Source organism: Alternaria alternata (assembly GCF_001642055.1).
Source record: "Alternaria alternata strain SRC1lrK2f unplaced genomic scaffold CC77scaffold_12, whole genome shotgun sequence".
Taxonomy (NCBI): domain Eukaryota; kingdom Fungi; phylum Ascomycota; class Dothideomycetes; order Pleosporales; family Pleosporaceae; genus Alternaria; species Alternaria alternata.
The window spans coordinates 494,885-507,699 of NW_017306201.1; the positions used below are offsets into that span (position 1 = coordinate 494,885).

Sequence of the window (12,815 nt, forward strand, 5' to 3'; positions counted from 1 at the left end):
TCATACAGGCTTGACCTCTCCAAACCTCGGTCCGAAAAGCTCTATCTTAGCTACAATAAGGACTAGAAAGCATAGGGATCCCGAAGGATGGCTATCGTCAATTGTCGATTGCGAACCTCTTGAAAAGTAGTCCTTGACGGAAGAAGGATAGGCAGATTGTTCGCTCAGAAATGCGTCAGCTCGTCGCTCGCTCAACTCCAGCTGAATGAAAAATTGTTTTATAAATCACTTGATTACTATGAAGATATGTTCGATGCTTTGTATTGTGCACATGATTCGCCACATGCACAGGCTCCAGAGCCTCGATACTTACAGTAGGGCGTAACACGCCCCATGGTGTACAAGTTACAAGTTAGCCTTTGCTTTTGCTAGTATAGCGCCGATACCGGGTTCCGACGTCATTCCGAGATTTAATGAACTATCCATTCAATTAATTCGTTTATTGAGTTACCTTCAACATTCCAAAAGCCACGACGAGACATGGCAGAAGAACAGAAGCCAACCGTGGCATTCTTGGGTCCAGAGGGCAGCTATACACATCAAGTGAGTTTCTCTACAGACTTACAAAAGCCATGATTGGGATTCCCCATCACTATCCTGTGTTCCCATGCAGGCATGACTCGCCGCATCTTCATCACCGTACTATGAGCGATGTCTACACCCGACATTTCCCTCCAAAACAAGATCATAATTTGTTCCTTTCTTCCGTAAAATGAAATCAATCGCTCAACGCGCACTGCGCACGCCATATACATCTAACAGCTTCACAGGCAGCCCTAGACGCCTTCCCCCCATCAACAAACCAGGTTTCCCTCACACCTGAAATCACAATCGAAGACGTCTTCTCGACCGTCCAATCCGGGACCGCATACCGGGGTGTCGTACCCTTTGAAAACAGCAGCAATGGTAGCGTAGTCTTTACCCTCGACCTCTTCGCCGACCTCAACAACAAATATCCCGATATCCTCGTCTGCGGCGAAGCTTATGTGCATGTCAAACACTGTTTGTTGGGTTACTCATCGAACCCCACTACTACCCCGGATTACTCCAACATCAAAAAACTCTACTCACACCCCCAGGCCTGGGGTCAGTGTAAAGATTTCCTCACGCGTTACCTTAAGACGGCTGAACGACACGACGTGAGTTCTACGAGTAAAGCAGCAGAAATTGCGAGTAAAGATAAGAGTGGTGAGTCTGCTGCGTTGTCTAGTTTCATCGCTGCGGAGCTGTTTGGCCTGAACGTGTTGGCCAAAGAGATCAACGACGAGAAGGGGAATAGTACAAGGTTCTTCGTCATTCGCAAAAAGGACGACAAGACGACATCAACCAGTTCAACTGCCAAGACGAGTTCGAACAGAGATAATTGGAAATCTCTCATCACGTTTACGATTGAGCACTCCAACCCGGGTGCACTCGCAAATTGTCTCACGGTTTTCTCGTCTCATGGAATCAACCTGACGAGTATAAATACACGACCGAGTGGCGTGAGAAACTGGCATTATGTCTTCTTTGTGGAGTTCAAAGGGAGAAAGACGGAGGATGGGCAAGGGGAGGTGAATGCGGCATTGAGGGAATTGGATCAGGTTTGTAGGGGGTGGAGATGGTTGGGGAGTTGGGAGAACAGGTTGGTTGAGGAGGAAGGGGTTCAGTGAGGTCTCTTGTTGAAATGCAGCCATTAAGCAACGCGCAGATCACGATTACACAACTTCGGACTGCCCAACCGCGTGAAAAAGATCACTTCCATATTCATCGCTCGTGAATCAACACCCTAGTCCACCAGGATCATAGCCCAGTGTAAATCTAGTTTCTCCTTTTACAAGTATCTCAGTGATGTCCTCTTTGCATGTCCATCCTCGCACTCCAAACCTGACACGACGGACGCCTACTTTGTCCGGTCAGGGAGCTCCTTGGGTGCCCTCCACTCCTTGACATAGGGCAAGAAGTCAGGCTGACCAGGGATGTACTTCCTCAGGACCTCGGGGACAACGAAGCCTTCAGGTGTCTGGTAGTTCTCGAGGATACAGCAGAGTGTTCGTTCGGTTGCGCAAACTAAGTACAGAAATGTGTTAGCTTTCATGAATTTCCATCCAAACCATGGGAAGGCTAGAGCAACAGAAATGAACTTACGAGTGCCGTTGAGTGCGTGAACGTACTCTTTACGGGTAGCGTTCAACTTCTTAATTCCATGTCTAATCTCCAGCTCGCGAGTCTGGTAGTCAGTGCAGTTGGAGATGGAGACAAGTTCCTTGTACTCTCCACCACCGGTGACGGGGAACCAAGCCTCTAGGTCGCGCTTCATGCTCGCAGCATTGTTCAATGCACCCGAGACAATAGCAACAACCTGGTAAGGCAGACCCAGACTTTGGTAGAACTCTTCCGAGTTGGCCAGCATCTCGTCGAATGCTTCCCATGACTTCTCAGGGTTTGTGAGGAGGAATTGCTCAACCTTTTCGAACTGGTGTATCCGGAAGATTCCCCAAGCGTCTTTGCCGTGCGAACCGGCTTCTTTTCGGAAGTTTGTTGAGTAACCGGCGTACTTGATGGGTAGCTCTTTGTCGTGTAGCCACTCCTCTGAGTGAAGCGCGGAGATGGGTTGTTCTGAAGTGGCAATAAGGTACTTGTCGGTCTCAGGCTTGTCTTTGCTCTCGGTGACCTTGTAGAGCTCCTCGTCGAAGTCAGAAAGTTGCGCTGTCTTGGCCATCTGATCGCGGAGCATGAAGAAGGGCGGTTGGTTGGGTGTGAATCCTTTGCTGAACTATGGGATTATCGAGTCAGTACAGTGCTCCTCAGAACTTGGCTCTCTGCATACATACCAGAAATTCCAGGCCGTAATTGATCAGCGCTTGGTTAAGGAAGACACCGTATCCAGTCAGACAGTATCCTCTGTGACCAACAATTTTGGTACCCCTCTCCGGGTCATATCCATTCAACCGCGCAAGTACGCCGTGGTGTGGGATGCCATCTTGCTTGAACTCGGCCTTCCTTCCTTCGGGAGCCCACGTCTTCTGAACCGCGTTGTTGTCCTCGTTATCACTAACCGGGACGTCCTTGTACACGTAGTTTCCGACCGTCTTCGCCTTTGCGTGCAGCTTCGCCAATTTCTCCGCAGCCTCGGTCTCCTTCTCCTTCTTCTCAGCTTCCAGTTTCTTCTTCTCCTCGAGTAACTCTGAAGCGTCTTCCTTGGCCTTCTTCTTAGCACCAATGTTCTTCTGGACCGCGTTTATCTTGGAGCCGAACTGAGTGGCATCGTATTGTGTGCGACGGTGGTCTTCAAAGTCGGCGATGATCTCGTCGACGATTTCTACGGGGGCGCATCGCTTCCTCTGGGACTCGCGGATTTTCTGTCCGTAAGATTAACATGTGCACAAGATTGAAGGGCGCGCGAGACGGAGCTGAGGAACACTTACTTCTGGGTCGCCACCACGCTCCTTGATGAAGTCGTTTCTGTATAGACACACATGTCAGCCATTATTCTTTCTTACCCTGCCACCTCCCCTAGTCTCGCTCTGCGCTCTCCATCTCTACCACTTCCAAGTGCAGCCCCTCCAACCCAAATTCTAGCGCGTGTCCAAGCAACCAACACTCTTTGCCTGTAGAATAAGAAGCAACATACATGTCGAGCATCTTCACTGTTTCTCAGCGAGTATAAGCTGGGCAGAATCGATCGCGTGTGGTCGTGTAGTCTCGTGTCGAGAAGATGTTCAAAACGCGGGACTCATCAGTGTCCCGCACCGCACTCAAACACCGACAGGGATTAGATTGAGAGGCCCGCACTAGATCGAAAAGGGACGGGGCTTGGCGCTTACCACTTTGGCCAGGCTGCACGGGAATTGGAAGTACTGCACTCGACAGATGTACTGCAAACTTGCCTCTTTGGGTAGGAAAGGTAAGTAATGTGGGGACGAGGGTATCAGGTAGATCTATGTATTTGAGATGGTATGGCACTGAATCTCAACTTCGTGAAGACTGAGAAGAGCCAAAACACATATTGCAGCATTTGGGAGCATCAAAGCGCAAACTACCAAATACAGTAGGCTGCACAGACTGCACACAATTGCCGTTGAAATCGGTGGCTTTTCCGTCAAAGCTTCAGAGCTTCCTAATCAAGGTCTGTGGGTAGGATGGTGGGTGGTGGTCGGTGCATCCAGGCCAGGCAAACCAATGTGGAGCAGCTTTTGCCAGTCGAGAATGCAGGGTCTACACAAATATGTCTACGAGCGGTCATGTACACACCAACAAGTCGTACACCAACGTATGTCGTCTATTGTTGAAAGTAACATAAGGTGATACGTAGTACTACAGCCGTGAAACATCGTAATTGAACCCCAGAATACCAGATATGACGCCGTTACACCGCCGCTTACACCATTACGCCAGTACATACTAATGCCTTCCGCATGGATAGGCGAGAACCACGACCCGTTAATGAGATGTCGTTCGGAAAAAATCAGCCACTGTCTATGCCATCTACACCAAACCAGATGAAAGTACACCTCCTCTTACCCGCCCGTAGACGTCTTCTTAAGCATATTGATCAGATGATCAAACGGATGCTTCAAGAAGTGTGAGCTGCTCCACCGCTTCTTCTCCTTGTCCTTGCGCTCCTGCTGGAGGGCTGGGTACTTGTCCACGCTGACGCCTTGGTAGAAGCACTCATATCAGTCAAGAATCTTGCAATTACATGACCGTACACTTGCTGCCGCCAGCGGGCTCACCAGGATTCTGAGACCGCTCCACCTCGGCAATTATGAGCTCGAAGGCCTTTTGTACGTTCTCGTTGTAGCGCGCGCTGGCTTCGGTCCAGGCACATTTGAACTCTGCGGCGAGGGCGCGACCGTCTTCGGACGTAACTTGGCGTTGTTCGGGGCGCAGATCAGACTTGTTGCCTACAATAACGAGGGGAACCCACTCGACAGCCTAGTAGGAATCTTGGTTAGGCAGTGGCGCTGAGAGAGTCACATGTCTACTTACCAGGTGATTCAAGATCTTATCGCGAATGATGCGCGCCATCTCGAAGCTCTGCTTGGAAGCGACCGAGTAGACAATCATGTATCCATGAATGCCAATAAAGTGCTTCGAGTTGAGTATACTGTATTCATCCTGGAGAGCAATACCCGAGTCAGCGGGTTCCTCAAAAGAGCCTTAACCGTCGAGTTGAGGTATACAGCGAGGCGTGCGCAGCTGGGGGACGCGCGTGAAGCAGGGCGAAGGTGGGGCGTGGACCTGGGCGTTGCTTCGCGACGCGGGGGAAAAGAAAACCTCATGTACCTGGCCAGCCGTATCGATAATCTCAGTCGCATAGTCCTGGTTCTTGTACTTGATCATCTTGCTAAAAGTATTCTCGATAGTCGGGTAGTAGCTGTCGACAAAGTGCCCATCGACAAATTGCACTGTCATACTCGACTTGCCTGTCGATTGTTGGGTCAGCATGTTGTTTGCTACTACTTGCATGTGAAGGCAAGCTTGCGCAAGCTGCACTCAACAATCACATACCGACGGCTCTGCTGCCAACAATGGCCACCTTTCTCTGCTTTGGTGGGGGTGCCATTTTCTTGCTGTTGCTGTTGCTGGGTTTGGTAGGAGGTCGTGAGGAAGCTGAACGACTCGCCAGGTTTGAAGTTTGGTTGTCTCAGTTGACCGCTGAGACGTAGCTGCCTAGGTTGCGTTTGGTCGTCCGGACCTGCCAATTGCCTGTACGAGCTAGCTCCCAGCCCGGAATGACGCCGTCTAGCTGCAGGTGATGGATGCGCGTGTGGGACGAACAAGCTGGGTCACTGGCCCAAGCGCTGTAGCTGCTGTTAAGAAGATCGAGATGCTGGCTTCGGCAAGAGTCGTAGGTAGAGAGTGGACGTGGCTCAGAAAAAAAAAGTCCCCGACCGCGTGTTGATGCCGTCATGTCTGCCGGCTCATCTCTCGATATAGCACCTGCATATCAAAGTTGGGCAACTATGATATATCGCTTTGGGCATGGCACCGAACGAGTGGTATTGGGTTCCCGAGTTCTAGCCATCCAACCCGAACAGTGCACATCGAAGCCGGCGAATCCAGAGCTTCTCGAAGCATTGCTTTACGTACTGCCAATCGTCTCGAGTTTAGCGCGAAGCTGTCTAGCACACCACCCGCATACAAAACAATTCACCAACAACCACTTAAAGCGACAAGAACGTCCGAAATGTCAGAAACTCTTGCTGCCCTTCCCGACGCCCCGAGAATACAACTTAACCGAAATGATGTCGGGCGTTCTTGACTCAAGGCGGAACAATCACATGCGGGTTTCTGCCAAAGTGGAAAAAAGTTGCTTGCGCCGGATATTACACAGCCGCTGCATGGAACTTCTATAGAAGAAATCTCGTAAATTGTCCCGACGGCAAAGACCCTCCACTTACCGCCAGTTGCGTCACTTCAACCGGCTTTCTGGGACGGGTGCAGCCTTACGAACGTGGTGCGTGCGTGGTTACAAGCCTTCATTTAGCCTTTACTGCCTACGCGATGGGATACGAGCGTAAAACAGTGACGGATAGACGATATATATCTCGATTAGTGTCATTTCGTATACCGTTAATGCAATCGCTGCCGGAACTTCCTAAGCCTACAAAGCCTCAATGCACGACCGTACTATCCATCTTTTCTTCCAAAGTGCTAGGGTATCGTGATCTTCAAGACAATACAAGTGAATCGTTCCCAGTGATGACTGCATATCGTAATTCAGGGTATCATGCCATAGTCGCCAGAGACCAAACCGATAAGAAGCCCGCCATGACGGAGGGCACAAGTCTTCGCCTGATGGCAAACACTCTGAGAATAATTCAAGTAGAGATTGGGTACATGGGTCAATGTTGAACCAATGCCCAAGCTTGCACCCTAAAGTCAAGCTTCCATCAATCCGCAAGATTATCAAACACCCGCATTCTGCAGCTTTTCCACGACGAGCATGAGGCGCGCGGTATAGGTTTGCAAGGCCTCTTGACCCTCTGCTCCATCAAAGTCTTCCTTCTGATCAACGTGCTGATGCACACGAACAAAGTCTTTGATGCTATCAACCAGCGTATCGAGTTGCTTGTTCGGTAGCAGCATCCGGACTTTTGTCCTTATGATTTCGTTGAGACTCAGGTTACCAATAAGGACACCAAGATACCCGGTGGCCACACCAGAGTGAGATTCTTCCACAGAAGCAGCCTGTGAAGTAGTTAGCATCGCTGAACCATCACCGTGTAAAAAGAACATACCTGAGAAGCACGCTTCGGTCCGTCCAAGAAGATTTCGACCAATGTGTCAGTCTCATCAGCGACGTTCAGCCTCATCTGATCACTCAACTCTGCAAGATTGATGGCGGCACCCAAACTCAAAATCAGACTATCCAAGATCTCTGTTCGCTCCTCTAGTGCCAAATCTGTGTTGATTGAACGAGACTTTTCAACAATGGATTGCATGAGTGGCTGGACAAAGGCCTTCGTTGAAAATGGCTGGCAAGCTTTTGGTTTATTGTTGGTCAGATTCATGCAGAGCTTAACGGCAAGCATGGTCGATGCTGCAGCATCAGGCTGAAAGAACCTAGGCATGAACTTCGCAATCTGTTGAAGCACACCAGTTGACCAAGTAGCTTGTATTTGTCTCGTAGCTGAGGTCGACTCCAGTATCGAAAGTACCATCTCCAGTGTCGCATCGTCTTCTGGCGCTGCATTTTTCGACTCCGATCGATTGTTCGAAGCTGAGGCAATCTCGACAATCTGAGATATCATTGTTTGGTTGAGAAGCATATCGGCGTTGCCAGCCTTCCGCAGCCCAATAATGAGCAACTCAATGGCTTTCAACGCCACTAGCTGTGGTGATACCTTCTCTGTTACTGCGGGCGACCAGATATAGGATTGCTGGACCAAGGCGCGAAATGAAAGGACCGACTCTTTCGCGATCTTTGACAGGTTTGTCTTCCGATCTTTTGCAATCTCCTTGATGTCTGCACCGTTTCCAGCAAGTTTGATTAGGTTGGCGAGACTCCCAGTCTCATAGAGCTGGCCCAGGACAGAATAGGCAGGGTTGGTACGCAAGACGAAGACGATTGCGACAGCAGCGACAAAGTCGAAGACGATCTCGCAGCTGACAGAGATGTTCTGGAAGAACTGGTGGGCAAGAGCTGAGTCGAGAAGCTGATCGCAAAACTTCTCGTCCGCCATCTTGGTGCATAGATCAATCATGGCACTACGTCGTATGTTTTTACTGGTGGTGGCGGACGTCTCTTCAATCATCATCTCCGCTTCATGATGGAGGACCGCGTTGCGGCCCCGAGTCCTAAGCTCATGCACCTGCTGAGCCTGTGCTTGGCTGTTCTCTGCGTCACTCTCAGATACAGATCTAGTCTCCCTTTGGGACTGCGACCCAAAGCCGTCGTCCAAATCCATCGATATAAGTAAATCATCTTCCGGGTTGTCTTCCCTCAGATATGACCGTGCCATGGCGTAAGTAAGTTTTGGGCGCACACCAAATCCAGACGTGTTTTGTGATGTCTGAGAGTCAACCTTGCCCTGATTGTCCACGTCCATGTTGTCGGGATGCGTACTTGAGAGACGGGCTTCTCCGGAATTTTGCAAAGGTTTCCCCGCAGTCCAAGAATGATTTGAGCTTACTTCCGAGTCGTCTCCAACCTGGCTGCTACCTTCTTCATCGCCATCTGAGCTGGGCTCTGATGGTTTGAGGGTGTCGATGAGTCTAGTCTTACGAGCCTTAGCACTATGTGTGACATCAGATTTTGACCTAGCTAAGCTGCCGATGAGTGATCTTGGCTTGCGATCCGTCAACTGTAAATTGGAGAAGTTTGGCATGGGCGTAGTCGAGGATGAGGAGTCGCTTAGCAAACCACCAAAAAGGTCCTTTTGTCGCGGTGTTATCGAGCCTGGCATGGAGGCTTTCGACTGACGAACAGGCGTAGTCAAAGGATCTGGTATGTCATACATAGTCTCATCTTCTAACTCGGCAACTTCAAAGACTTCCTTAACAGGAGATGGCTTCGATGGTTGGCGGCCGGGAATCATGCCGTTGAGCATAGCCGGAGAGGATTGACCCTTGGTAATCGTTCGCGACGCTAACACAGGTACAGTACGCTGCCTTGTCTTTGTCGGTTTGTTGATTGTTGGCGCCGGTGGCTGCACTTTCTGAGTCGAGCTTGTGATGGGCCGGTTCGATGACCCATGTCCCGGTGAAGCGCCATCTTCGTTCTTTTGATACTTCCGACTCCGCTGAGGCACCGACTGTTCAGGCTTCTGGTGCACTATTGGTCGATTTACGGTGGCAGTGGAAGAAGCGGACCCTTGGCGCTTGCGTTTTTTGGAGGCATTGGAATCGTCAGACTCGACCGTATCCTTGTGAGATGCTTCAGAAGTTGTTTTGGACTTTTTGGCAGCCTCTTTTGGTCCTCTCGATTGAGCTTGGCGTGAGATCTTTTTGACCGTTGGTGGTGCCTCTTCGTCCGACATTGGAACGTCGAATACGGCCAGATCGTCCACTGGTTTGGCTGGCGCCTTCCCTAACGCTTTCTTCGCGGGTAGTGCCGGTGCTGTCCTTGCAGTCTTCTGAACCTTGACCTGTGATGACGCAACCGTCGCTGCCTCTGAAGGTGCTTTCGCCTTGACCACCGGCCTGTGTGATAACTTGTGGTCTTGTGTGGTCTGTTTCGGTGCTTGTACGAGCTTAGGCGTTTTTTCGCGTATTGTTCGAGGAACGGCCGGATTGGAGGATGAAGGCAGCGACGACTGTGCGGGCTTTGGAATATGCGCGGGCGTAGTAAGCTTCTTCTTCTTCACGGCGATAGGCTTTGCGTCATCGGGCTTGCGCAACGGCTGTGCGGCTCTCGCTGGCTTCTTGGATTCTTTGAGAGAATCATCTTTGGAGGGAGCTGTAGCTTCCAAGTCCACTTCAGGTATGCGACGCTTCGGTATTATTTTCTTCGTAGGCTTCGGACGCGACAAGAATTCGTCTTCAGAGGGCACGTCGAAGATGTCGAGTCCGTCGGTCTTTGCGCGCGCAATTTCGGAACCAGATCCACCATTCAATTCGCTTCCAGCTTTGTTCAGCGAGCCGTTTGAGGCTGCCGTATGTTTCCGCGGTCGCTCTGGCGATGGAGGCGCATCGTCGTTGGAATCGGGTAGAGGTGGCGGGAGGGCGGAGTGACGCGACGCTTTGCCATAAACCCTCTTGCGACGGTCGCTAGAGGTGAAATTGGCGAACATGGTCGTGGCCATGTTTGTGAGAAGATGTGTTGTGGCGACGCTGCACAAGGTGACTTAGACGCGCATCTCGCAGGTAGCAGTACCTGGGTGAACCGTGGGTGATGTCTCGGCAATCACCATTCACGCTCACATTGCACGGGCCGACGCGTTAATTCACCGCAAACCTCACCTCATTGCAACGACATCATCACCATCACGGTCAAACGCTCAAAGCGGAGGTTTGCATGGTGGCTGGTGATCGAAGCAGGGACCCGAACGCAAGGCACGCTAAACAGCGGGGCAAGGGTTCCTCCTTCCCAAACAGAGTGAAGGACTTCGCCGACGGTCACGAGCCTAGACTGTTACTCCACCTACGCTCCAGCTCCTCTTTCTTGCCTCTTATCTAGAGGTCATATCTGTTAATAAAAGTCCCCTCTATCGTTTGGTTTTACTCTTGAACCGACCCCATTCTCGCTACCCCACCAATATCAAATTACCTTCCAACACCACAAATCTTTAGTCCCATATTCAACCTCAGGTGAGCCCTTTTCAGCACACATCAGTTTTCATGGCAACTTCCGTGCAAACCCTGTCCATGGATTTGTGACATGTCTTTGGATTTGAACATGGCAAAAATTCGAATGACTGACCAGCTGACTGTAATCAGCCTATTACCTCAAACATGTCTTCCGACTCTCAACCTCCCTCAGAATGCTTGGGACCCGAATATCGTCCCGCGGCCCTGAAGCCAACAGCTACCGTCTCAACTCCTCTCAAACAGAAGAATGTCCATATTCTACCCCAGTCCCCTCAGTTGATAGCATTGCTCACGTAAGAGCCCCATGAACCATGGTCACTACCATAAAAGGGTAATTGACTAACAAGATCAAAGCATGATACGAGATCGCAACACTGGCCGCGCAGACTTTATCTTCTACAGCAACCGCATTATCCGTCTGCTTGTGGAGGAAGGCCTCAACCACCTGCCAACAGAGTCGCAGGAGATCACTACCCCTGTAGGCCGCACCTACTCTGGTGTCAAGTTCGAAGGCAAGATCTGTGGTGTCTCGATCATGCGTGCGGGAGAGTCCATGGAGCAAGGATTGAGGGACTGCTGTAGAAGTGTACGCATTGGAAAGATCTTGATCCAGAGGGATGAGGAGACCAGCAAGCCGAAACTGTACTACGACAAGCTACCCGAAGACATTAGCGATAGGTGGGTCTTGTTGCTGGATCCCATGCTGGCCACTGGTGGTTCAGCACTTATGGCTATTGATGTGCTCAAGTCGCGGGGCGTACCAGAGGAGCACATCCTCTTCCTCAACCTCATTGCCAGTCCAGAAGGCGCGCAGAACCTTGCGGATAAGTTTCCCAAGGTGAGGGTAGTTACCGCATTTGTTGATGCGGGTTTGGACGAGAAGAAGTAAGCTGCCCTTACCCAATCTGAGTATCCGTTGCTAACAAGATGTCTAGCTATATCGTCCCTGGGCTGGGCGACTTTGGCGACCGATTCTACACAATGTAAGAGTAGTCAACAACATGTCCGATTCATCAAGCGCATTTGTTGGGCGTAGAGCGGCTCGGTTTTGCTTGAGCATGGTAGCATAAGGCTGTTAAGACGAAGATGCATGATTTCGAGCAATTTGGGAGCCTCTGATGTGCAAGCTTCATTACAAATTTCTATAGATCTTGCTCAGCTAACCGTGAACACGTCTCAGCCTGATGCTGACGATAATGAAACGCCATTGTGAATCTGTGGATCTTTTTGGTATCCTAAACGCCGTGCAAGCCGTGGCCCCTTCCCATGTTCCCATGTGTTATACAAGGCCCTAAGCCTTCGTGTCCTGCTGCTCCTTCGCTCCTGCCGACAGGCGACTTAGTCTGCGTACTCACCCTCGGCATCAGGCTCGTCGTGTTCGATGAAGCCGCCGTCGCCATCATCGTCTTCTTGGTTGTGTGCCGTCGGCATTCTGCCCATGCGATTCGTACTCCGCGCGGTATCGACATTGCCCTTGGCTGCCTGCTTCGCAACCGCGTCACAGGCATCAATCCAGTCGGCATACACGTCGACGGGCGCACTGAGGTAGTTGATGTTTGTCTGGAAAGTCTGGCCGCAGACCTTGCACTGCAGGTTGCCGACACCGGACTTCTTTTCGATGGAGACGCTGACGGACTTTTCGTGGTTGCAGAAGAGGCATTGGAACGTGGTTGGGAGTTTCTCCTTCTGCAAGGGTGTTAGTCAGCGGAACCTCTAGAGACATGGGGTATGGCGTGCCTTCTTGGGGCCTTGAGGCTTGCTGGAGGATTTGCGCTTGCCCTGTCATTGCCATTAGTTTGCGAATGCGATAGGTGAAGCCGGAGAGGACATGCCATTTTCTCGTCGTCTCTCGAGTCGCCGAATGTAGAAGGTGTGTGAATACGTGGCTATTATCTAGCGACTGCGGTGTGGATATCAAGGCGCGGATTCGATGACTGTCGCGCTCTGGTCGTGTGCAGTGACGCGAAATCGCGAGTTTGGGGTGAATGCGTCTCGAGTCTCGCGTGGTTCCGACCGCCAAGATCCCTGTCGCTTCCCTTGCAGCTGCCGCATACGTCGATAGCCGATAAGCGTCCCCG

At 51.0% G+C, this 12,815-nt stretch overlaps 6 protein-coding genes across 6 annotated transcripts; 2 read left to right on the forward strand and 4 right to left on the reverse strand.

Moving 5' to 3' along the window:
* Window positions 1–287: 287 nt before the first annotated feature.
* On the forward strand, window positions 288–2,114 carry CC77DRAFT_139206 (PDT-domain-containing protein). The gene is made up of 2 exons (XM_018530229.1): window positions 288–543; window positions 771–2,114. The coding sequence occupies exons 1-2, from the start codon at window positions 481–483 to the stop codon at window positions 1,650–1,652; spliced, it is 945 nt and encodes a 314-aa protein (XP_018385193.1). The 5' UTR covers window positions 288–480; the 3' UTR covers window positions 1,653–2,114.
* On the reverse strand, window positions 1,513–3,701 carry CC77DRAFT_1021153 (serine-tRNA ligase). The gene is made up of 5 exons (XM_018525211.1): window positions 3,614–3,701; window positions 3,408–3,444; window positions 2,814–3,341; window positions 2,128–2,755; window positions 1,513–2,049 (listed from the first exon to the last, which is right to left on the reverse strand). Exons 1-5 carry the CDS (start codon window positions 3,622–3,624, stop codon window positions 1,883–1,885), a joined length of 1,371 nt encoding a protein of 456 aa, XP_018385194.1. The 5' UTR covers window positions 3,625–3,701; the 3' UTR covers window positions 1,513–1,882.
* Window positions 3,702–4,241: 540 nt separating this feature from the next.
* CC77DRAFT_1041160 (rheb small monomeric GTPase RhbA) lies at window positions 4,242–6,030 on the reverse strand (the record flags this gene model as incomplete). The annotated part of the gene is made up of 5 exons (XM_018527227.1): window positions 4,242–4,917; window positions 4,972–5,100; window positions 5,269–5,408; window positions 5,494–5,530; window positions 6,016–6,030. 5 exons carry the CDS (start codon window positions 6,028–6,030, stop codon window positions 4,678–4,680), a joined length of 561 nt encoding a protein of 186 aa, XP_018385195.1. The 3' UTR covers window positions 4,242–4,677.
* A 482-nt stretch (window positions 6,031–6,512) lies between these two features.
* Window positions 6,513–10,502, reverse strand: CC77DRAFT_964615 (hypothetical protein). Its single transcript, XM_018535691.1, has 2 exons — window positions 7,227–10,502; window positions 6,513–7,176 (listed from the first exon to the last, which is right to left on the reverse strand). Exons 1-2 carry the CDS (start codon window positions 10,230–10,232, stop codon window positions 6,895–6,897), a joined length of 3,288 nt encoding a protein of 1,095 aa, XP_018385196.1. The 5' UTR covers window positions 10,233–10,502; the 3' UTR covers window positions 6,513–6,894.
* Window positions 10,493–11,984, forward strand: CC77DRAFT_139079 (PRTase-like protein). Its single transcript, XM_018530228.1, has 4 exons — window positions 10,493–10,737; window positions 10,867–11,030; window positions 11,092–11,622; window positions 11,673–11,984. The coding sequence occupies exons 2-4, from the start codon at window positions 10,882–10,884 to the stop codon at window positions 11,722–11,724; spliced, it is 732 nt and encodes a 243-aa protein (XP_018385197.1). The 5' UTR covers window positions 10,493–10,737; window positions 10,867–10,881; the 3' UTR covers window positions 11,725–11,984.
* CC77DRAFT_964621 (Elf1-domain-containing protein) lies at window positions 11,843–12,684 on the reverse strand. Its single transcript, XM_018535692.1, has 3 exons — window positions 12,570–12,684; window positions 12,475–12,516; window positions 11,843–12,423 (listed from the first exon to the last, which is right to left on the reverse strand). Exons 1-3 carry the CDS (start codon window positions 12,570–12,572, stop codon window positions 12,076–12,078), a joined length of 393 nt encoding a protein of 130 aa, XP_018385198.1. The 5' UTR covers window positions 12,573–12,684; the 3' UTR covers window positions 11,843–12,075.
* Window positions 12,685–12,815: the final 131 nt, after the last annotated feature.

Excerpts from the sequence above, each read along its gene's own strand:
- CC77DRAFT_139206 (XM_018530229.1), top strand. The coding sequence starts at position 481 with ATGGCAGAAGAACAGAAGCCAACCGTGGCATTCTTGGGTCCAGAGGGC. Across the intron at positions 544-770 it reads AGGGCAGCTATACACATCAA|GCAGCCCTAGACGCCTTCCC; the intron begins GTGAGTTTCTCT and ends ACAGCTTCACAG.
- CC77DRAFT_1021153 (XM_018525211.1), bottom strand. Across the intron at positions 2,756-2,813 it reads ATTACGGCCTGGAATTTCTG|TTCAGCAAAGGATTCACACC; the intron begins GTATGTATGCAG and ends ATAATCCCATAG. Across the intron at positions 2,050-2,127 it reads TCACGCACTCAACGGCACTC|TTTGCGCAACCGAACGAACA; the intron begins GTAAGTTCATTT and ends TTCTGTACTTAG.
- CC77DRAFT_964615 (XM_018535691.1), bottom strand. The coding sequence starts at position 10,232 with ATGGCCACGACCATGTTCGCCAATTTCACCTCTAGCGACCGTCGCAAG. Across the intron at positions 7,177-7,226 it reads GACCGAAGCGTGCTTCTCAG|GCTGCTTCTGTGGAAGAATC; the intron begins GTATGTTCTTTT and ends ACTACTTCACAG.
- CC77DRAFT_139079 (XM_018530228.1), top strand. The coding sequence starts at position 10,882 with ATGTCTTCCGACTCTCAACCTCCCTCAGAATGCTTGGGACCCGAATAT. Across the intron at positions 11,031-11,091 it reads CAGTTGATAGCATTGCTCAC|CATGATACGAGATCGCAACA; the intron begins GTAAGAGCCCCA and ends ACAAGATCAAAG. Across the intron at positions 11,623-11,672 it reads GCGGGTTTGGACGAGAAGAA|CTATATCGTCCCTGGGCTGG; the intron begins GTAAGCTGCCCT and ends CAAGATGTCTAG.
- CC77DRAFT_964621 (XM_018535692.1), bottom strand. Across the intron at positions 12,424-12,474 it reads AGCCTCAAGGCCCCAAGAAG|AAGGAGAAACTCCCAACCAC; the intron begins GCACGCCATACC and ends ACACCCTTGCAG.